At 43.2% G+C, this 23019-nt stretch overlaps 1 protein-coding gene across 3 annotated transcripts in view; it reads right to left on the bottom strand.

The window, feature by feature from the left end:
• The window catches only part of PCDH15 (protocadherin related 15), a 665923-nt gene that overhangs the window by 94203 nt on the left and 548701 nt on the right, over positions 1-23019 (bottom strand). For all 3 annotated transcript variants that reach the window (XM_088059571.1, XM_088059572.1, XM_088059570.1), the window contains one exon: positions 11659-11787. In XM_088059571.1, coding sequence (XP_087915697.1) covers positions 11659-11787 — 129 coding nt within the window. The remainder of the gene's footprint in view (positions 1-11658; positions 11788-23019) is intronic.

Genomic DNA, 23019 nt, shown 5'->3' on the forward strand with positions numbered 1-23019 from the left:
ATCTTCAGGATTGGGTGGTGTCTAAGAGGAATTTTTATTTAACACTGATGTACTGTTTCATTGCTGCCCAAATACTTATGGAATATGAATTTAGATGAAGGATCAATACAGACAGACAGAAGGGACACATCAGTTAGAAAGTTTCTTTCTTAACACATTTGTCACACTCAGTGATATTTTCATTGCTGCTCTCTGAAGAACTTAAATTTCTGTTTTGTTCATCCTGTTCTTCACACCCAAACATTACCACATTTCATTCTTATTCTTCCATGCTCATAACAGGCTGCTGATTGCCACAGAAAACCATCGTGATCTCTTTAGTTGGTTCACATACTGAACCAAGCCTCAGATTTCAGTGACAGCCAAATAATTCTTGTGATCACATAATTATAGGGATGGACAAATTTAATAGGTTTTCATAGAGCTCTCAGGTTGAAATGCTGACCTGTTATTTTGCCTCCTCTTAATTAAATTAGGGCATGATGAACAAGGTTATGTAAATTAAACAAAGGGCACTCTGTGAGCAAGCTATTCTCATTTATTTGCCTTTATGAATGACATCTGTGAAGATCATAAGAGATTTGCATGTTTTGTTTTCAGAACAGTTGCTGGGAATGCTTAATTCCAGTGATGGTGTTCATTGTAAGGCTTGGTAATGAAACCATTTATCTTGCTAGAAATCAATTAAAAGTTAATTAAAATTGCTAATAAGGAAAAAATCACTGTTTCTTCCCTGCATTACATCCATGTGCTAAGGAGGGCTTGCTACAACTTCATTCTGACTGGTCCATAGGTATATAGCATCCTTCTAAACCACATCTGTCAGCTGGATTCGCTTAATTTCCAATCAATTTAATTTCCTTTGTAGAAATAACAGATCTAAACAAAAAAAAAAAAAACAAACAAACCAAAAAGCCCCTTAGGAATCTCCAAGAGTAGTCTGAAATACACCTGTAATTGGAAGCCGTGACAAAAAAATTCTTGTGTGACAACACTTTTGTATCAGGTTAGTTTGGAAGGATATTTTAGAATAGATAAACTTGTTTAGGAAAGGAAATTAAAATTACTTTCAGATATATGGCAGACTTTGCAACTGTGTTCCTAAAAACATGACTGTGAATGTTGTGAACTCATTTGTGCACATCCTAAGGCAGAAACACCTTTGCCATATTCTGGAGGACTGATTTGATTCACAGAATCTAGGAATAATTGAGGCTGGAAGATCCCTCCCAGCCCATGGAGTCCAAGCTGTGCCTCATCCCCACCTTGTCCCCAGCCCAGAGCACTGAGTGCCACGTCCAGCCCTTCCTTGGACACCTCCAGGCATGGGGACTCCAAACCTCCCTGGGCAGCCCCTGCCAAGGCCTGAGCTCCCTTGCCATGGGGAAATTCCTCCTGGTGTCCAACCTGAGCCTCCCCTGGCACAGCTTGAGGCTGTTTCCCCTTGTCCTGTCCCTGTTCCCTGGCAGCAGAGCCCGACCCGCCCTGGCTGTCCCCTCCTGTCAGGGAGTTGTGCAGAGCCAGAAGGTTCCCCTGAGCCTCCTTTGCTCCAGGCTGAGCCCCTTTCCCAGCTCCCTCAGCTGCTCCTGGGGCTCCAGCCCCTTCCCCAGCTCCGTTCCCTGCCCTGGACACGCTCCAGCCCCTCCAGGGCTCTCAGGGCCCAGAACTGGACCCAGCCCTCAAGGTCCCTCAGCAGGGCCAGCCCAGGGACCCCTGTGCCCCCCTGGGCTCCTGTCCAGCCACTGGCACAGCACCCCCAGGGCCTTTCCTGACGGGCCCTTTCCAGCCCCTCTGCCCCAGCCTGGAGCTGCAGGGCTTGGGGTGACCCCAGGGCAGGACCCGGCACTTGGCCTTGCTGAACCTCAGCCCATGGATCCAGCCTGTCCTGATGCCTCTGCAGAGCTTCCTGCCCTCCAGCACATCCACACCCCCACCTGGCTTGGTGTTCTTCACAAACTGACTGAGGGTGCATTTCACCCTCTCATCCAGATCGTTGATAAAGATATTAAACAGATATTCCCACAAAGATTAGCAAGCAAAGCATCATCATTAAATCCAATTATCTGATTGGATAATTTGGATTATACCACCATAACACTGATGAAGAATTATCATTTTTATCACTAAACTTGTAGAGAGAGATAATGTTGTCTTTATGGACAAGAAAGAAAAAGAGTTTAATCTGTTTCCTACAAAAATCCTGTCTTGAGGGTCCACAACTGTTCCAACATGGAATTAATTTCCCAGAGCCTCTCAGAGCCAGTGGGAAGCAGCTCCTTGGATAAGGACTTGCTGTTGGTGTGGACACTCTCTGTCCCTCTTTGCAGTCATCACTTTGTACCAAAATGGGCAACTTTAACCCAAATTTCACCCCCAGATATGTCACCAACAGGTACAAGACTTGCTAGGAAGTGCGGGAACAGCGGGTATGGAAAATGGGGAACTTTCAGAAAGTTCTGCTTCAAAAAAACAGCCCTGGTAGAATTTATCCTGACCCTGAAAACAGAAACCAGTGACATCCCAATAAATTTAATCCCATTTAGTCATTACCAACACTGGTAATGACTAAATTCATTCCCTGAGTGAACAGGTACAGAGCTGGAGAGAAGCAAGGGAACAGTTCATTCCCATATAACCTGAATCCTAAAGAAAGTCCCAAAGCCAAGGAGAAAACAGCAGGACTAAAAAGAGGTGAGAGTATATTCCTATGCAAACCCACTCAAGGCTTTCCACCACAACTCATCCCCAGTGATTTGCATAAAAAATATGGTGAGAGTCCTGAAGTTTTGGCAGGTAAAGGGCCACCAGATGACAGCAGACCTTAAAAGGAGCTGCAAATGTATTTACAGGCAGAAAGCTCTTCACAGCCTTGCAGAGGTTGCTCCTACCCTGACACGAAGCAGCAGAAACAGCACCTGTGATTGCTGGAGGCAACACAGCCCTCAAAGGCCACTGGGGACACAGGCATCACAGAAACTGAGACCAAAAAACCCAAACCAGAATAAAAAAACCCAAACAAGAGGAGACTAACTAACAAAAAGAGGTAAATTACAAAAGGAATGGAAGAGATTCCAAGACAGGGCCATAGTGTCTCTGCATCTCAAATGCTGGCCCATTTCTACCTCACCCATTTCATAGAATCCCAGAATCCCAGACTGGTTTGGGCTGGAAAGACCTTAAAGCCCATCCAGTGCCACCCCTGCCATGGCCAGGGACACCTTCCACTGTCCCAGGCTGCTCCAAGCCCATCCAGCCTGGCCTTGGGCACTTCCAGGGATCCAGGGGCAGCCACAGCTTCTCTGGGCACCCTGTGCCAGGGCCTGCCCACCCTCCCAGGGAAGAATTCCTTCCCAATATCCCATCCATCCCTGCCCTCTGGCACTAGGAAGTCATTCTCCCTTGTCCTGGCACCCCAGTTCCCAATGCAGAGTCCCTCTCCAGCTTCCCTGTATCTCTTCAGGCCCTGGAAGGAGCTGTGAGGTCTCCACACACCCTTCCCTTCTGCAGGCTGAGCAGCCCCAGCTCTCCCAGCCTGGTTCCAGAGGGAAGGTGCTCCAGTCCCTTCAGCATCTTCATGGCCTCCTCTGGACCTGCTCCAAGAGTTCCATGTCCCTCCTATATTTTATCATGCAGTACTTCATGAACACTTCTGGAGGCACCAGAACTGTGCACACAATTCCAGGTAGGCTCTCTCCTGAGCAGAACAGAGGGGGAACATCTCTCCCTCCACACTGTGGAGCCTAGGATTCATCTCCTGGTGTTTATCCAGAATCAAGAAAAATGTGTCCATCCAAAGAGACAGAGCAAGTACTGCTGTTATTCTGGTGACTCCTCAGATGTCCAGGATGACTCCTATTTCCATCTCTAATTCATGAAGTACTGCATGATAAAACAAACCTGGAAACCTGGGAATATAAATGACTCACTACTTTATTTCCCAGAAAATACATCCCACATTTATTAGAGATGCCATCACCTACAAGGTGACAGCCTTTATCTGATGTGGTAAATTCAGATTTGTATTACTAGCTCTGCTTCCACATTACCAGGAAACCCTCAGGAATAGAAACCAACAGTGTTCCAGGGTAACAAATTATCTCTCTCCATCTCAAACAGCAGGAAAACACAATCCTGGGAGATGGGAATGACTAAGACACCTCTGAAGGAACATTAACTCTGAAATATAATGACAAGGGCTTGAATGTCAACAATATTCATTATATCATTATCATCCTTTGCAAAAGAAACCTCCTATTATATCCTCAACTCTTGCTCATGATGATGACAGGATTTAGGCAGGTTAATTGAGGATTTGTGCCTGGAATGTTTGAGCTGGAAAACAGCAAAACAAGGCTGTTATTCCTACTTGTCTCCAAATCAGAGACAAGCACGGTGGGTATCCCCCTTTCCTGCAGGCTGAAACATTTCTTAGGGACCACTCTGCCACAAAAACAGCTTCCTTCAGTTTGAATTTCTCTTCTTCAGGAGCAGAAGTTCCCCACAATTCTTACCCAAGCCAACCAAGCTCCTGATTTTGGACAACTCCCCCAGTATTCCAGCAAATCTCACAGCTCAAGGTAGGAATTCTGCTGGAGGATCCAAATGATGCTGTTGGTGAGAATTATTGTTCTCATGGCAGATAACATGATTTTTTTATTACTAGGGGTTTAATAGGTTTATTATTGAGGGTTTAATGGGTTTATTACTCTGGGTTGGAAGTATTCCCAAACCTCTCATTTGTGTCAAACAGCAAATCAAGTGCGGGTGGGAGTGTTAGATTGGATTTTGTACTTGTTTTGCAGGCAGATTACAGTCTGTGCCCACAGGACAAAATTATCATCTCCCAGATGCAATCAGAGGCCACAAATATCTGAAATGTGCCTGACCTCTTGGTCATAAACCAAATATTTTTAAGTATTTTAAGGAGGGAACATCAGTCATCCATAAAAGTTTGGATTTTCCTTCTTTCCTAAAGTTCAGAAAGGCTTTTCCTCCCTTTTGTTGCTTCTTGCCTGCTTTTACACAGCCTTTCTCTTAAATTTTCCTAGAGGGATGGAGCTGCTTGGCTGGGAGGAAGGTCTGGGACAAATGTTCAGCCTGGGGAAGAGAAGCTTCAGGGTGACCTTGTTTTGACCTTCCAGTACCTGAAGGAGCTACAGGAGAGATGGAGAGACTCTTTACAAGGGAGGGAGGGACATGACACAGGGAATGGCTTCCCAGTGCCAGAGGACAGGGAGAGATGCGATATTGGGAAGGAATTGTTCCCTGGGAGGGTGGGCAGGCCCTGGCACAGGGTGCCCAGAGCAGCTGTGGCTGCCCCTGGATCCCTGGAAGTGTCCAAGGCCAGGCTGGACTTTGGAGCAACCTGGGATATTAGAAGGTGTCACTGCCCATGGTAGGGGTGGCACTGGATGGGCTTTAAGTTCCCTTCCAAAAGGACTTTCTAGGATTCTTTGATTTTGGCTGTCTTGCAATTTCAAGGCAAATTCTACTTCTTTGAGACCCAAGTGAATTCACATCCTTTGGAAAAATCCTGTAGGTTTTGTGGATATCCTCCAGGAACTTCATCATCCTACTGAATTCCCAGGTGATGGGAGCTTATCCTTGACTCTACTCAGATTAGGATAAAGGAAGCACCCTGTAAATTTTCAAATACTACCATAATTTTCCAATGCCGCCATATTTTTAGGCATTGGATGAGCCAGAAGAACCCTGGATGATTACTTCCATGGTCTCTGCTAATTCCAGTGCACCTGGAGGGTTAATTCCAAAACCAATAAAATGTGAATCCAAACAAAACTGTGCATTAGGAGCAGCTAAACCCTAAGAGCAAATATAAATGAAAATCCAAAAGCTCATGGCTGCAAACCCATCACTGGATAGGCTGGTGAACCTCCTACATGAGTTAATCGCATTTTTACACTTCATAGCTTCAACCAGCCCAGCTTTCTTCAGGCTGGCACACAACAAAATCCTAACCTTGAAGACTTAGTTGTCCTTGAAGGATGATTCAAAATTTGGGGTTTTGATGAGTGTGTTCTTTGGCAATGTTATGATCAAGAGATTAAACCAATGCATTTGCATACTCAAAAAAACTAAGACACCAAAAAGCCTTCCCAAAACAAAACCTTTCCAAATCACAGATGGAATACACTGTTTAAAATCTCCACATTTAGCTGGGCTCCCACATATTTCTCTACTGTCAATCCAGTTATTTTTGGAATTTCTCTTGACTTTGGGTTGGAAGGGACCTTAAAGCCCATCCAGTGCCATCCCCTGCCATGGGCAGGGACACCTTCCACTATCCCAGGCTGCTCCAAGCCCCAAAGTCCAACCTGGCCTTGGACACTTCCAGGGATGGAATCAGGCATCAAAATCTGAAAAGGGAATGAATCAGAGACATGAAATCACGATTCTGAATCATCATGATTCAGAAGATTTAGTTTGGTATCAAGCTGAAAGAGATAATAGGGCTTAAAGGCATCCCAAAATGTAAAGTGTCAGCAGACAAAAACAAGAATTCCTTTCATGGATAACCCTCGGACTCTCAACAGCCAACTGCCATGAACTTGCTGATAACAAATATCAAAATTTCCACTGCACTAAAGCACAAATATTATCTGGAGGGCAAAGAGGCAAATTAATGCACAAATACAATAAATTTTGAGAACAGGGAAGACAAGACCACAGCTTTTGAAATCCCTTTCACTTAAGAGATCACATTATGGGTGGCAAGGAGCTTTTTTAATCTCTTTGATCCGTGCCCAAGCTGACCTAAGGTGAAGGAACAGTGGAAAATGATGAGGAACTGTGGCTGCAGCCACTGCTGGTAAATATCCTCCAGGAATTCCCTGGTGCCAGCAGGAAGAGGTAAGTCTGTCTAGCACCGATGATCTGGAATGGAAATAAGTAGCCCAAATCCATGACCCCATCTCTTTCTCCTGATGCCACAGCTTTGGACTTGAGACATCAATCTTGTTATAAGAGGAATTTGCCTTTTAACAAACATGAAAATCCAACTAAAAGCACATAAAAGTCTTTCTGTGACCAGCATTTCCATGAGGATGTTGAGAGACAGTGCTGAAAGTCTTATTAGAGTCCTTTCTATCCTTCCTGGGGACAAATTCTTTAATAAACTGAAGGAAATGGTACCACCAAAGTTCTCTCCCAATGATCTTGCGGTCATCCAACCACTTATAAGAAATGAAGTCTAATTTCTCTGGTTGGAGTTCACCTGCCACATTCTGATTCTCTGATTTTGTGGTCTAATTAGCTCTTTTATGGATTCTGACTCTCAAATCCCAACTGCTCCTGCTGCTTTAACGTCTACGAGATTAATTCAAATTGCATTGTTAGTCACTGGGTCATGCAGTGAGTACTTGACTCACTTTGGGTATTGGAGATTTAGTTTAGAGACTGTGATTTTACTCTTCCCCAAAGGTTTAAGTCCTTTCCCTCCTGGATTGTCCTGTCCTGACATTAAATCACATTTTTTCCTGGTCTTGTCCTATCTTCTCCACCTCAAATTTTAATTCCTTTTCCTCCTCAATTTTACTCTCTTGCCAATAAATCTCCCTTTTTTCCTGGTCTTCTCCTTTTATCTCCACTTCTAATTTTCCTTCAAGTTGTCTTAAAGCCCAGGAAATTTGGGAATATAATTTCAGGAGCCTGAATATTAAACACAGACAAGGTGTAATCTGCAGTGCAGGTTTTGGGAAACCACACCCTTCACATTGAAAACAAGACAGTGGGGATTTAGGAAAACAGATTCCTTTCTAGACTCTTCCACAAGATATTGTAATGTAATAAAAGAACAGAATCACAGATGCTTTGGGGTGGAAAAGAGCTTAAAGCTCATCTCATCCCAATCATCCCATGCACATGGGCAATAATCCTTCACCAGCATTTTAAGGAGTTTTCCTGCTTGTAGAAACACAGGATGAGCTGCTTGTGAGAGATCTCCAGAGGTCATTTAGTCCAACACAACAAGCTTTACCCAACAGCCGTGAAATTTAAATCGGGCTTTAAATCCAGGGTTTATCACCTTATGAATTTATTAAATAAAAATAGGAGCCTGTAAGAATTCACTGATATCCACAGACAGAAAGCTCTGTTGGGAAATAATTACATTTCATCAGCATTCAGCAGGGTTAGTACAGTACAACCAAAAGAATTCCTCTGACCTTTCCCATCTTTTCCTGTAAGAAGAACAGGTCCATCCTAAAAAACAACTTTCTTAAAGCATTTATTTTGTAACTTAAAACCAAGCAGCTGACAGAGGTGTCACAAAGCCTGCAAACTGCTCTTATTACTGGAATTAATTCATCCTCTTTCAATTTTGGGGAAAATCCAAGGGCCAGTGATACGTGAGCACATAATTCTTCATCCCCATTTTCCACCTCATTTCCTTCCCTGTCACTACCTCTCCTTGATAGCAACATGTTCATGCTGGAGTTTTCAAACAGTGCTGATCAATGACACCAAAATACCCAACAATAAATGAATTATGGTTTTGGGTGAAAGAATCTGTATATAAATAAAACCCCACAAGAATAAAAACTTCAGTCAAGGGATGTCATTCCTCTCCAGGGCACCATCAGCTCAACAGCTTCTTATTTAACCCCGGGCTGCCTTTTTTTAGAGTCTGCAACAAACTGCTATGGACTGTGTTCCCTCCCCAAGGGTGTGAACATGCCTGCAGATCAATATATTGGTGTGAGCCTGCAGATCAATGTATTAATTCCTTTCCCAAGTGTCATTCCACCTTTTTGACCTCCCATGCCCCTGAGATTGATTAAAGTGCAGTGTACAACTCAGGTCATCCTGATGCCCCATCTCCAGCTGGTTTAGACTGCAAGAAAGTGCCTGAATTTCACTGTAGAGTTTCCAGTTGGAGCTTTTGAGTTCCTGGGGGCCCTTTGTGGAGACTTCCACTCAGCAGCTGTGCTCCTGCCTTGCTGGGGAATCCCCAGAATCAGAGGGGAAGGAGCAGCAGGGAATCCAATCCACCTCTGACTGCCCCAATTTAGAGAACACAGTGTGAAATAAAAGGATTGGAAACACATCTTCTCCACTGGCAGCATTATCCTGTCTGATTTTTGTTCTTTTAATCTTCAGGAGGCTCCTGGAATGCCCACAGGCAGCACTCCCATGCCAGTGCCTCCAGCAGCTCCAGCTGGCAGCAGAGCTGCCAGAGTGGGAGAGCACTTCCAAGAGTGGATGTTGCCTGCCTGCATGGAATAAACGCCCCAAACCCTCCCTCTCCCACAGGAAACCTCTCATGGCCTTCCTGCTACATCTCCTTGGGAAAACACCCCCCAAATATTATCAAATTCTTTATGGAAAACCACTTGAAAGTCCAGCTTTCCCACTGAAAACAAAGCAGAGCATGGAAATCTCTTGTCTGTGGCAGGATTTATTGCTGGCAGTGTTCAGATTGATTTAAACCACAAATTGCTTACAATCCCCATCCCTGGAAGTGTCCAGGGCCAGCTTGGACAGGCCTCAGAGCAAGCTGGGATGGTGGAAGGTGTCCCTGCCCATGGCAGGGCTGGAATGGGATGAAATTTAAGATCCCTCCCAACCCAGACCACTCAGGAATTCTGACAATTAGATAGGGCACCCAATCCTGAGACCAAACCTCCTGAGTCAAAAATCCTGAAGGATCAAAGTGATTGTGCACCTTTTCCATGTCGTTCCTCACCACGTTCTTTGCTCCCATGAGCAGTAGGGTCAGATCTTGGGTTTTAAGGTAAAAATCTCTTGCTAATTTTTTTTTCCCCAGGTAAAATGGATAGGTGGCATTCAGAAGGGAAAGGGACACTACAAAATCTGCCCTTTCATTAAGAATACTCTGTATGACTGCTTGCTCTGGCAGATTTTAAGTTTCTGTTTGAAATGAGTAAAAAGTTTTCTGAAAAGCAGTTTTGTTAATCAGTGTGTTAATTCTTGGTAGGGAAAACACACAGCACCTATAAGGATTTTTTCTTTTACCAGGCTATTCCCACCTGAAAGAGCCCTTTATGTACATTTTATCTGCATTAAAGCTTCCATACAAAATTTATTCCCATTAACACCTCTCCCACACCCTCTGTGGGTTTATCTACAGTGAAAAACAACACACCAAAAGCTATTTCAGTTTTTAAGGAATATCCTCAAACAACACAGTTACACCCAAACTCTCATCACCATTATTTCAATAACCTCACTGGAGTCGGAAAAAAACTCCAAATGCCCAAATTTCTCTTTTTTATACCACAGAATGGCATTTCCAATGGATATCCCTACATCAGTTTGCAGTTGTGAACATAAGACAGGAGAAATACACCCAGTATTTTGGCTATAAAGAAAAAGCTTTCTCTATCCAGGGATAAACAGGACAGGAAATGACAGAAGCCTTTTCTGTCACTCCAAGCAGGAATAAACTATCCCAAGGCTCCAATAAATATTTTCATTTCCACACAACTTAGAAATTGCACTAATTTAGAAGCCAGAGAGCTTTTTGTGGCAATAACTTCTTGTATTTTACAGTTCTGTCATAGCTAAAAATAGAAGCAAGCTTGTGTTTGAGATGATTGAGCCTTGAGGGCCCTCAGCAAAGCACAAAATGGATTTGAAGGATATTTGGGACTGATTGGAAATGTTCCACCTGTGCCTTTTAGGATGCAAAATGAAAAACAAGCACACAGGTAGGCAATGACAAAAAGCAGAGCAATAATTTATTGAATTATCAAAACTGACTTAATTGTACTGAGGGATCCTAACTTTGTCCAAGACCAGTTCTGATTTCTTATTAAATAATATAATGATGGGAAGGAACATGATTATTATGGGTATTTGGGTTCCCATGGTATCCAAAATGTCCTGTTTTTCTAAAGCTTCTACTTAAGGAGCTCCCCTTTTCTCTTGATATGGTTGCTGCTGGAAGAAAAAAAAAAAAAAAAAAAAAACTGGCATATTTTCCACCTAAATTCCTGAAAAATTCTTCCCAGTTCTTCTTTTACCTACAGCTCCTGATGTATGCAACCTTAGTGCAGCAGATATGAGACATATTCAACTTCTGGATTGAAAAACCCTCAAATTAGTATTTTCTTCTTTCCCTTGAGTCAGGAAAAATAAATATTATCAAAAAAAAAAGGTTTCTTCAAGAGTCTGAATCCTCATCCAGAAGACCCCCATGTGTTATAAAAATTTACAGCTTCAAACCCTCAAATAAACACTATCCCCTATTTTTATGCCAGGTCAGTAATTATTTCACTCACGGGTTAAACTGATTTTCCCTTTAATGGCCTTAAAACTTCCTCTAGGTGTGACAATTTCCTACCCTGGGTGTCACTTGCTCAGCATATTTGAATTCTATCTCAAAACAAATAATTTTAAAATGTGGCAACACTGTTTTAACCCTGTAAATCTGTTATCAGCAAGTTTTTTATGGTGGAATTTCTTAAAACAAGCTTTTTGATGTGCAATTTTTAAGTGACAAAATGTTTCTGGTATTTAGCACAGAGAAGAAAACAATTCCAATATTTTAAAGCCCCAAAACATGCCACTGTCGCCACAAATGGAGAAGTTATTTTGATGGGCATTTCTGTAATTTTGTGCTCTTTCCTCACTGTCTGCATAGCTTGGGTAATAAAATAAACAATTTTAATGACTTACCCTTACTTGACCAACAAAAGCATTGGCTTCCTCTTCCTGCACAGAGAGGTTTTTGGGAAGAAACATGTCAAAAACTGGTCCGTTGTCATTGACATCTGTCACCACTATATTGACAGTAGCAGTCGATGTCTAGGCAGAAAAAAGAACATTTTAAAGAAATTCTCTTTATTTTACAGCTTCCCAGGTGACAACCCTCCTGTAAATTATTAGACAGAATCACAGGTAAGCAGATCATCAATTTTTTAAACATGTTTTTGTGAAAAGGGAAGCATTTCAAGAATTTCTTTTGAATTTTTAGAAGACAAAACAAGCTCAAGACTGACTCATATATTAGAGATTCATGATAAGTATCTGATATAATTTCTTTTCATACAGTATTTTAAGGATTTAAGGAGTTGCTCTGAGTGGAGGGAAAAATCTGGAAATATCAAAATTTGCCAGAATGGGAAAAGGAAATTAGTGATTTATCAATCAAAATATGCCACAGTGATGATTAACTAAGCTGATGAAATGGCAGAATCATCCTGTATCATGCTCCTGTGTCATCCTTCCCCCACCCCACGCTGATGTTCTACTTTGCAACCCGATTTTAATATCCCAGGAGGTGGGAACAGCAGAATTAACTGTATTTAATATAAAATGTCAACAAAATACAACTCTACTACCTATGGAAATTTTCTCTCCCAATGAAAAACATGGAGAGGTGTTGGCTTGAGTCACATCCCTTCTCTCTGCTCCCACAGACTGAGAGCTCCAGACCAAAACCCCACATTGTTGTATTTATAAGAATTATTCTGCTCAATATATCGAATTTTAAATCAATTCATCTAACTCAGTGTCTTAACTCTTTCTTGTGCCTTCTGATACTTTGCATGAAACTTCTCTGAGGGAAACTTGGGCCCTGAGAGCCCAGAGAGCCCTGGAGGGGCTGGAGCGTGTCCAGGGCAGGGAACGGAGCTGGGGAAGGGGCTGGAGCCCCAGGAGGGGCTGAGGGAGCTGGGAAAGGGGCTCAGCCTGGAGCAAAGGAGGCTCAGGGGAACCTTCTGGCTCTGCACAACTCCCTGACAGGAGGGGACAGCCAGGGGGGGTCGGGCTCTGCTGCCAGGGAACAGGGACAGGACAAGGGGAAACGGCCTCAAGCTGTGCCAGGGGAGGCTCAGGTTGGACACCAGGAGGAATTTCTCCATGGCAAGGGAGCTCAGGCCTTGGGATAGGCTTAAAAGGGGAGTGGCGGAGTCCTCATGCCTGGAAGTGTTTAAAAAGTGAGAGGATGTGGCACTCTGCAGTTGTGGTTTAGTTGAAAGGTGGTGCCTGGTCACGGGTTGGACTTGGTGACCTTGGAGGTCATTTCCAACCATAAAAATTCCATGATTCCATGAAATGCTTAGGACAGGTCAGTCACAGCAATTACACCGTGGAGATGTGACCCCAGAAGAAATCCCTTGCTTTAAGAAGAACAAACCTGTTTGAAAGTGCCACCTCACAGGCTTCATAGAGAAACCTGCACCCATCTTCCCTTAATAAGAACCCCAAAACAGAGAAACAAAATAAAGAAACAAAGAAAAAACCAAACCAAACAAAACCTCAACCAAAAAGTCTGAATGGAGACCTGTACTTCTGGTGCACTACTGGTGTCAGAATCAGGCTCTTCCCAGCTCCAGATCCAGCTGGTATGATTTCAGTGTCCCAAGAGTTCCCAACATCTGCATAAAATAACTCCTTACTACTTAAAAAAAATCAAAAATCCTGAGGATTTTGGAACAAGGTAGCACAAGGGTCTCCCAGGCTGGCAGCTTCTGTTTACTGAGCCCCAGTTATTTGGTAATTGTTCCTGAAACAGCCTCCCACACTCCATTTCTAAAAGGCGCATTTGCACTTTCTGCCTTCTTGTCCATGCAATAGCCACTCCAGAACGTTTGCTCTGCTGTGATGCACACTGAATGTAAATTAGCTTTTCCAAAGGTAACTCAACTCCATGAAATTCATAGAAATAAACACCCTCACATTTCATAAACTGAGGCAACATGGTGTTAAATAACAATGGCTTAAGGCAGGAATTCCCATTTAGAAAAGATTTCTTTTCATTCCAGATAATTTTAATGCACTGATAATCTGCAGCATTTCTTCTCTTTTGAGAGGATTTTATAAGGAGAAAGACAGGAAGGAAGGAAAAGAAACATTTGAGATTTTTTCCCAACTCTTGCCTAAGGATTTTCAGTATTTTTCACATTCCTGGCCATTTATTCATCTTAAGCACCCTCCACGTCAGTCAAAACACCCAGGCCAGTGCTCCACTTGTCATGTTTAAATTTTCACTTCTGAATTTAAAAGGCAAGATTTTTGCAAAGAAATAATATTTTTCTAGGGAAATAAACATCTTATTGAGATGCCAAATAGTAGAATTAGTTTGGAAAATTTTATCAAATGCTCCTCTCCTTAAACTTGCAAATGTGTTAAAATAAGACCCTGTAAGAAGACCAACATTTCAAGTAATCCTTGTTTTCATATGTCACACTTTAGAAAATTATCAGATGTGAATTAATTCAGAATTCACTATAACTAGACCGATATTTCAAATAATCTTCCTTTTTTATTAATCATAATTTAGCAAATGACCAGAAGTGGGTGAAATCAGAAGGAGCATTCAAAGCAGACTCTGGCTTAGCAGCGAACCCCTAGGTTCTGCTCCTTAAAATCAGTAACAGACTGAAACTGAGAAAAGAAATGGGAATACTTAAAAATCTCTCTATTTCACCTGAATACAGGAAACATTTATTATCTCACTGTTATCTCAGCAATGCCCACCTTTACCACGAAGTGGGACTCACCCATGTGTCTTTGAGAGAAGCACTTCTCTCAAACATTAGAGTCCTGTGATCAAAGATTATTAACCAAAACCAATGTTTTTAGATCCCCATTAGATGGCTCCAAAGATTTGTTGAAGCTCCCAGCCTCAGATTGATGTGCTGTTCTGAAAAAGCCCTATGGAATCACAGTTTGTGTGGGAAAGGACCTTAAAGCCCATCCAGTGCCACCCCTGCCGTGGGCAGTGACACTCCCACTATCCCAGGCTGCTCCAAGCCCCGTCCAACCCAGCCTTGGACACTTCCAGGGATCCAGGGGCAGCCACAGCTGCTCTGGGCACCCTGTGCCAGGGCCTGCCCACCCTCCCAGGGAACAATTCCTTCCCAATATCCCATCCATCCCTGCCCTCTGACATTAGGAAGCCATTCCCTGTGTCCTGGCCCTATGTCTCTCTCCATCTTTCCTAGAAAGTGAATTCACTAAATGTCTTAAAGAATTATGAAAAGTTGACAAGGCTTCTAGAGGATGCTAAAAGAGGCATAGAAACAACAAAGAAAGGTCTTCACAAATATATAAAAACCACTAAAATTCTTTAAAGAAGTGATTCCCTAAAATAAGGAGAGACACCTATTTCACTATCAATTTTCCAGGGATATTCCTCATGCAAATCCAACACAGGAAGGTTTGAAAATTGCTTTGGCTGGTTAAAAATGAGGCTTTTCTACCACAGAATCATCAAGCAGGGTTTGGGAAGGAATCCTAAAACTATTCCTTGAAATTCAACCAGGGAACAAAACATCTCAGACTCATATCAGGCATTTCCTATTCATTACTGGAGAAACCCTGCTTACTTCCCTTTTATAATGAACATAAATAAAAGATCCACAGCAGCAAAGCAATTTATATCTTTCTTAGGGACCCTCAAATAGTTCTTATATAGATAACTCTTCCTTAAGCAATATTCATAAAATTTACATTGCCTGCACAAATCTTAAGGATGCCAGGCCCTGAAAAATGTTATGGATGATAAATCTGAAGGAAATTCCATTTTATTCTTATTTTATTTGTATCCTGTCATTTAAATTGAAGTTGGGAATTGATGAAAGCATTCTATGCCTTGGAGAGGAAACGTTCTTGGCTCTGATGTCGAGCAAGTTTATCAATTTGGACAAACTCTTAGACAAACCTGTCATGTTGAGAGATAATTAGTTTCCAAATAATACAACTGGAGGCAAAACCTTAATTTGATCAAAAAAGAAATGGTAAATAATGCTGCTGATCTCTATATCAGGATTTATTGATATTTATCTCAAGAAAACTGTATTTGAGTGGTGATAGACTTAACAATTCTATGATTCTATTTTCAGACCTTCTTTCCTTCCATGAGAAGTTTAAAAGTATCTCCCAACCCTCTCCACCTCCCCAAGCTATAAAGACAAAATAGGCAGCTGGACTGCAAAGAAATTTTGGAGAGAAGACCCTGTGGTGAAGGGAAGGGTAGGTCTTGCCAATAATTACACTAATGAGAAAAAAATCCCAATAAGCCTGGAGACAAGACAAAGAGAAAAACTGTCAAAACACCAAAATAAAGCCCAAAGGGAAAGCTCCCAAAATGAAAACCTCACACATGGCAAAAGATAACAGAATGTATCAGAACAGATGAGTATTTCACATGGAAAGGAAGAGAAAATAATGGACATTTAAGGAAAATTCTTGACAAACAGACAAAATTATTTAGGTTGGAAAAGCCCTCTAAGACCAGCAAATCCGACCCTTCCCCAGCACTGCCAAGGCCAGCCTGACCAGTGTCCCCAAGTGCCACAATCATATGGCTTTGAACACCTCCAGGCATGGGAACTCTACCACTGCCATGAGAGCCTGTTCCAAGGCCTGAGCTCCCTTGCCATGGAGAAATTCCTGCTGGTGTCCAACCTGAGCCTCCCCTGGCACAGCTTGAGGCCGTTTCCCCTTGTCCTGTCCCTGTTCCCTGGCAGCAGAGCCCGACCCCCCCTGGCTGTCCCCTCCTGTCAGGGAGTTGTGCAGAGCCAGAAGTTCTTCCCTCAACTTCCTCCTAATGGGAACTTACTTATCTATATCCCTTATTTTATCCAAATTTTGAACTGAAAATTAGGATCAATCTATTGCTTTATGAAAACCCTTTAATTCACCCTTTCCCTTTTAGCACATGAAATCAAAGCCTTTATAGGGAATATCCATGCTAAGCCGCACAAGCATGGAAAGTTTGGGAAGCTACTAAAGCTTGCTGTAATAAATGAGCTGCTGTGGGAACAAAAGCCTGCTCTCCAAGAGGAGGAAATCTGTCTGGACAAATTCCTATCGTGCAAACTGGAATTCACAGATCAGCTGGAATTTGTAAGAATTTCTTATACAAAATACAGAACTTATCAGGAAAATAGCAATAGGCAGTGTCTCTAATTACAGCTTGGAAAGAAAATTATTTGAGGAGAAGTTCTTTCAAGGAGGAAGATCAAATTATGGATCTGTGTATATTGTCTCCTTTCATATATTTAGGAATATTCCCTCTAGCTTCCTTCTTGCTGGATAATGGAAATCGTGTCTACTAGAGACAGAAGCAACAGAAACAGTTACAGTTCCATGGAGTAACAGAAAATGTACAGCAATTAATGAATTCTCTGTATACTACTCAAGAAGCAAATTTTCGTTTAAATTACCTTAATTCAGGGCTACCTACCTCTATGGAAGAGAATTAATTTAATGTTGTGGGAGGCAGAGGCTCTGAATTTTTGAATGATCTTCTAAGATGGCCAAAATCTTCAAGTCTGACTTCCACGATTAAACACAAAGCACTGAAACCACAGAATCATGGAATGGTTTGGGTTGGAAAGGACCTTAAAGCCCATCCATTCCATCCCTGCCATGGGCAGGGACACCTTCCACTATCCCAGGCTGCTCCAAGCCCCAAAGTCCAACCTGGCCTTGGACACTTCCAGGGATCCAGGGGCAGCCAAAGCTGCTTTGGGCACCCTGTGCCAGGGCATCCCCACCCTCACAGAGAAGGAGATGAGGTTTCTTTAGATTCCCTCAGTTCCCTGTGATTCCCAATATTTTTCAACTGTTGCTTCTTCCCACGACCTTCAAGGAACAGCAGAGTTCTGCGTTCCATTTGATCCCTGCCTTCAGTGCCCAGAGCACTGGGCTCACTCTCAGATGCCTTTCCAAGGGTGATGACACCTCTGTCTCTTCAGGAAATGTGGCCCCAAACCAGTCCTGGGCTCTGCAGGGCTGAAATGAACCCCGCTTTTTTTCCTGAAGTGCTCATTGCAAGAAGGAATGGGCACAATCAGATTAAAGGGATAGATCTTTGATCCTTTGCTTTTAGAGAAGCCCTCCCAGAACCAGGTCACCTCTGATCTTCCCTGTCTGGTGAATTTTGAGACACACCCTGAACAGCTGGATGGATGATAGCTTCTCCTGAACTTCAAATGGGGTTTAGTGGCCTGATGGTTGAGTCTTCTAAGACAAAAAAAAAAAAAAAAAAAAAAAAAAAAATCTGAACCCTGCCAGTAATTTCTGAGTACTAACCTGACCATGACTACAACACAACAATGTGTCCTTCAGACACATTAAAAAGGGAGGTTAGAGCTGGAGGTTGGGATCATCCCCTGGATGACTGATAACTTTTAAGAACACTTAATTCATAATTCCCAAATGGGTTTATAAGCTAGGCACTGAGCTGCTCTGCTTTGCCAGGCAGAAAATCCCTTTTCTGCAGTGCTGGATGAATATTTTCAGGTTGAGACATTAGTATTTGGAGGTTGGAATTCCCCTTATTTCACACAAGACACACTAAGAAAACACAATGGAGCTCCTGTTTCATCTCTCTAAATCAACAGACACACAGAAGCCAAAAATCAAGAGCACAGAAGGCTTTTTCTTTCTTCTGACAAAAGCCACATTTATTTATTTCAAGCCTCTCCCTCTGAAAGGTGAAGAAAGGAATTCTTGTCTTGGAACTGCATCCAAACACATCCCAATTTGTGAACACAACTTGAGCTTGGAATGTGTTGTTTCCTTCACATGCCACTTTGCCCATCTACAGCTAAAAGCTCATTACTTGGGAAATAAAAGCATTTTCCTGCCTGCTAAATTAATGCATCCTTAATTGTTGTGTTGGGTTGTTAATTGTGACTGGTCGTGTTTCCCTGGGAAAACCCACAAGCCTGTTAATGCTCCAGGTCATAACTCAGAACACCAGTAATTTGGGAAGCACAGCTGAGCATTTTAAACAATCAGGAGCATTCCAGGGAAGAGTAATGGAAAGGTGGCAGCCAAGGCCACCCCACGGAAAGCTATGCTGCTGGGTGAAGGCATAAGTGGCTCTGGATTAATTTTGATGGAATTAGCAGTCCCCCAAAGTCAAATGGTGTCACCATGACTGTCAACCACACCACATGAATCAGTTAAATCAGCCTTGGGGCTTGGAAAAGAGAAACGCCAATTACCCCATGCCACAGCAGTCCTGCCAAACCTCTCTTAGGCCTTTTGGTAATGACACAGAAAAAGGAGCAAGAAAAAAATCAAAAAACCCTAAAACACCCCAAAAAATTCAGGTGTGTGGGACCACAGACTTTCCAAATGCAAAAACGAGCTCAACATTCATTGATGATGATGGGGGTTAGATATAGATTTCTCTAGAGAATATCAGGGAGCAAAAGGAGAGCCAATACCACACTGTATCCTTGCACTACTCCAATGGATTTTAGTGCAGGCACAGAGCACTGGCTGGCCCTAGTGGCAGCTGTGGAGTAATGAGGTCCAAGATGAAGAATCCAGGAACTGGTGGGCTTAGAAAGGAAATGGCAAGATGTCTTCTCCAGTATGAGAGGAAATTACCTTGATGTTTAGTTTGGATATTAAGGAAAATTTCTTCACCAAAAGCACTGTGAAATACTAGAACATCTTCTCAGGAAGTGGTGGAGTCCTCATCCCTGGAAGTGCTCAAGACATGTGTGGATGTGGCACTTGAGAACGTGGTAGTGGTGGAGCTGGTTGACGGTTGGATTTGATGATCTCAGAGGTCTTTTCCAACTTTAAGGATTCTGTGATATCCATAACTGGGAAAAGCATCTGGAAGAAATGCTACTCCCCAAAAGTGTGAGGCTGAGGCTGCTGGACCCCAAGCAGAAGCACAAGCTCATGTGGGAGGTGTCCTGCTGTCCTCCAAAGTCCTGGAGATACCAGAGTGGGAAGAAAAATTCATTTTAATGTGTCTCCCTGGGCCAAGGAAGATCCTGCCAGGGCTGGAGATGCCTGAGCCTTGCTTAGCTCCATGGAGAAAAAACATCCCTGGTTTTATGAGAACACGAGAATCATCATGTTGAGAGAGAAAGCTTTCAAAGCAGTCTGGGATAGATTTCTTCCTTGAAAGCATCAACAATTTTCAAGCATAGCAACCTTTCCCAACTGAGGTGTTCCAGGATTTTATACACTATTATTTAAAAATTCATGAGCAGAAGTCTTGCCCCTTTGCTTTCATGTCATAACAGCTAAAAATCTTTGTTCACACAGAGTTTGGCTGGGAAATATTGTGGATATTGGAATTCAGTAGTGCTGGCCTGAATTTCTGAACCAGTATCACTGGGTGAAATTACAAACACTGAACTTACTCAGATGAGTATGAAAGACCAATACAAATGTTCCCCTTTTTCCACTCTGTGAGGGCTTTTTGGACATGTTTATGCTTGAAAGGTATGGATTAAATAACCACATTTAAATTGTCAGTGCCTGAGGAACATCAGCTCCTGAGATCCCATGCTACTGGAATTTATCTGGGGATCCTATGAGTGTTCACAAAACCAAGCCACAGAAATGTACAAATGCCAATTATCCATGTTGTACCTGAGGAGGAAAGTTCTCCTGGACTGTGTTTGTGTGGCAAGGTTCCGGTAGTGAGGGGTTAATGGGGCGGATTCTCTGAGGAGCTGCTGGAAGCTCCAACGGTGCCTGGATCCAGGGGATCCAGGATGAACCTGCTACTGACCAAGGCAGAGATGGCAGTGATGCCTCTGGGATAACTGATTTGAGAATGAAAATTGTTATTGTGTAGTTGTAATTGTGGCCAGAGAAGAGTGGAGTGAGACCATGGGAGAGGACCAGCTCTGCAGGCACCCAGGGCAGGGCAGGAAGAGGGGCAGGAGCTGCTCTAGGCGCTGGAGCTGAGATTCCATGGGGAAGCCCATGGGAATGCAGCTGTGCCCTGGCAGCCCAAGGAGGCTGCCGTGATCCACCTGCAGCTCCTACAGGTGCCCACACCAGAGCATGGGGACGCTGAGAGAGGTGGGAAGCCCATGTTGGAGAAGGAACTTGTGGATCCATGGAGAGAGAGCCCACACTGGGGAAGGTTTGCTGATAGTACTTGAGACCTATGGGGACCCACAGTGGAGCAGCCTTTTCCTGAAGACCTGACCCCATGGAAGTGGATGCACATGGGAGTGGTTCATGAAGAGCTGCAGCCTTTGGGATGGACTCATGGAGAGCTGTGTCCCGTGGGATGAACCCCATGCTGGAGCAGGGGAAGGACTCCTACACATCTCCATGGGGAAGAAGCAGCAGCACAAACAACACAAACCCCATTCCCATCTGCCTGTGCCACTGGAGGGGAGGAGGGAGAGCACAGGAAGGAAGGAGAGGTGGTAGGAAGATGTTCTTAAGATTTGTTTTACTTTCCATTACCCTGCTGGGATTTTGTGGGTAATAAAATCAATGGACTTCCCCAAGCTGTTTTGCCCATGACAATATTAGGTGAAAGATCTCTCCCTGCCCTTATCTCAGCTCCCGAGTCCTTCTTTATATTTTTATTCCTGTCCAGCTGAGGAGGGCAGGGATAGAGCAGGGTCAAGCCACCACATCTCATTGAAAAAAAAAAACCAACCCACAACAATAACAACAACCCCCCTCCCCACACACACCAGTAAAGTCTTTTTCCTTTGAATGCCTTTCAAATTTAAAAAAAAAACAAAAAAAACCCCACAAGAAAATACAGGAAATAAAATCCAAAAGCTGACTTTAAGTAGGTTTGACTCTAATAGCTGGTTTCATGTTGGATGGAAAAGGATCAGGTTGGATATATTACCAGCTAAAATATGTTAATGGAATTTAAATGACATTGTACCTGCCTGGGGAACTGATTTTAGGATTTTAGGCAAACTGCAACACGGCATCTGTGACATTGCCAGTTTTCTGTAGGCACTAATGGAACTGTTCACAAAAAGCAGAGCTGGATGACAAGCAGCAGGTGAATGAGCTTGGAGATCAGTGGTTTCGTAATTGTATAAATATTTTTTTTCCCCTAAAAAGTCACTGTTGCTTCCTAATAAGAACTAGTTAAAAAGCAAAATTCCTCCTTGAAATGGCACTGACTGCTTGGACCAAGGATCTGTGTCCTCAAAAGGGTTTGGCACAGTACCAGCCAGGAGCTTTGAGTGAGTCCTGACCCTCCTCCAGGAGAAGCCTGTCAAAGAGCAGGGAGTACATCCAGAAGAGCTGCAAATCAAGGGAATTGTGCAAAGACATGAGGAGGCCTGGCAAATTAGTCACATCCACGGTTTCCTGGCATGGAAAAGGCCTGGAGATTTAATGGCTTGGTTGAGCTGCCTTGCTTCATCCATTTGTTTGTAAAATGAAAGCCAAGAAGCTTATCCAGCCTTTTTTTGTGATCCTGGCAAGCCAAACTTTTAACCCTTTCCAGCTTCTGGCACCAGAAGCTTTGGTCGACTGAGTCCTATTGCTGGACAATCTTAAGAAGAAAGGTGCCCCACCACTGATAGTAAATATGAACTGTGGAAAGCAGCTACAGGCACGTAAGGGACAGTGACAAAAACCCCAAACCAGGCAGAAGGAACGGGCTTAAGCTACAGAGTGTGCCCACGTTTCACCCTGAGAACAATGCACACACACCTGCAGCTGCAAAATTCCAGGGAAAAAAACAAAATCATGAAGAGTCATGGAATCAACAAGGCTGGAAAAGATCTCCAAGATTATCAGATCTGACCTGTGACAGAACCTCATGCCAGAGCACTGAGTGCCACATCTTGGACAGCTCCAGGGATGGGGACTCCAAACCTCCCTAGACAGCCCCTGCCAATGGGATTGAGGGAGGAGAGGAAATAATGAGATAGCCAAGGGTGGATTTCTTAAAGTGGATTTTGTTGTTGCAGCAAGTAACAAGAACTTCAAGAGGTGTTCAACAGCACAGTCCAGGGATAGCTCTAAAGAATCCCTCCATGGTTTATTTTGGTTGGTTTTTCCAGAGCTGAGCTTCAAACACCATATCTCAGCTCACATACAACTATTTTCTGCTAAGCACTGTGCCATGATTAACAGGATTTCCTTTCAAAACCCCAACTATCACCTTCAGAATGTTAGAATTAATCTGCTGGCCACTTAATCCTGGGGCAAAATGAATGAATCTCACTCTAGATGAAATAAAGAGGAAGGAGCTTTTCAGCCCCCTTTTTTTTACATCCCAGAGATTATTTCAGGAGCATAACACAGCCTGAAACAACCTGCAAGTCC

Source organism: Pseudopodoces humilis, chromosome 9 (assembly GCF_049639895.1).
Source record: "Pseudopodoces humilis isolate 2021_Gansu_Grassland_sample_001 chromosome 9, ASM4963989v1, whole genome shotgun sequence".
Taxonomy (NCBI): domain Eukaryota; kingdom Metazoa; phylum Chordata; class Aves; order Passeriformes; family Paridae; genus Pseudopodoces; species Pseudopodoces humilis.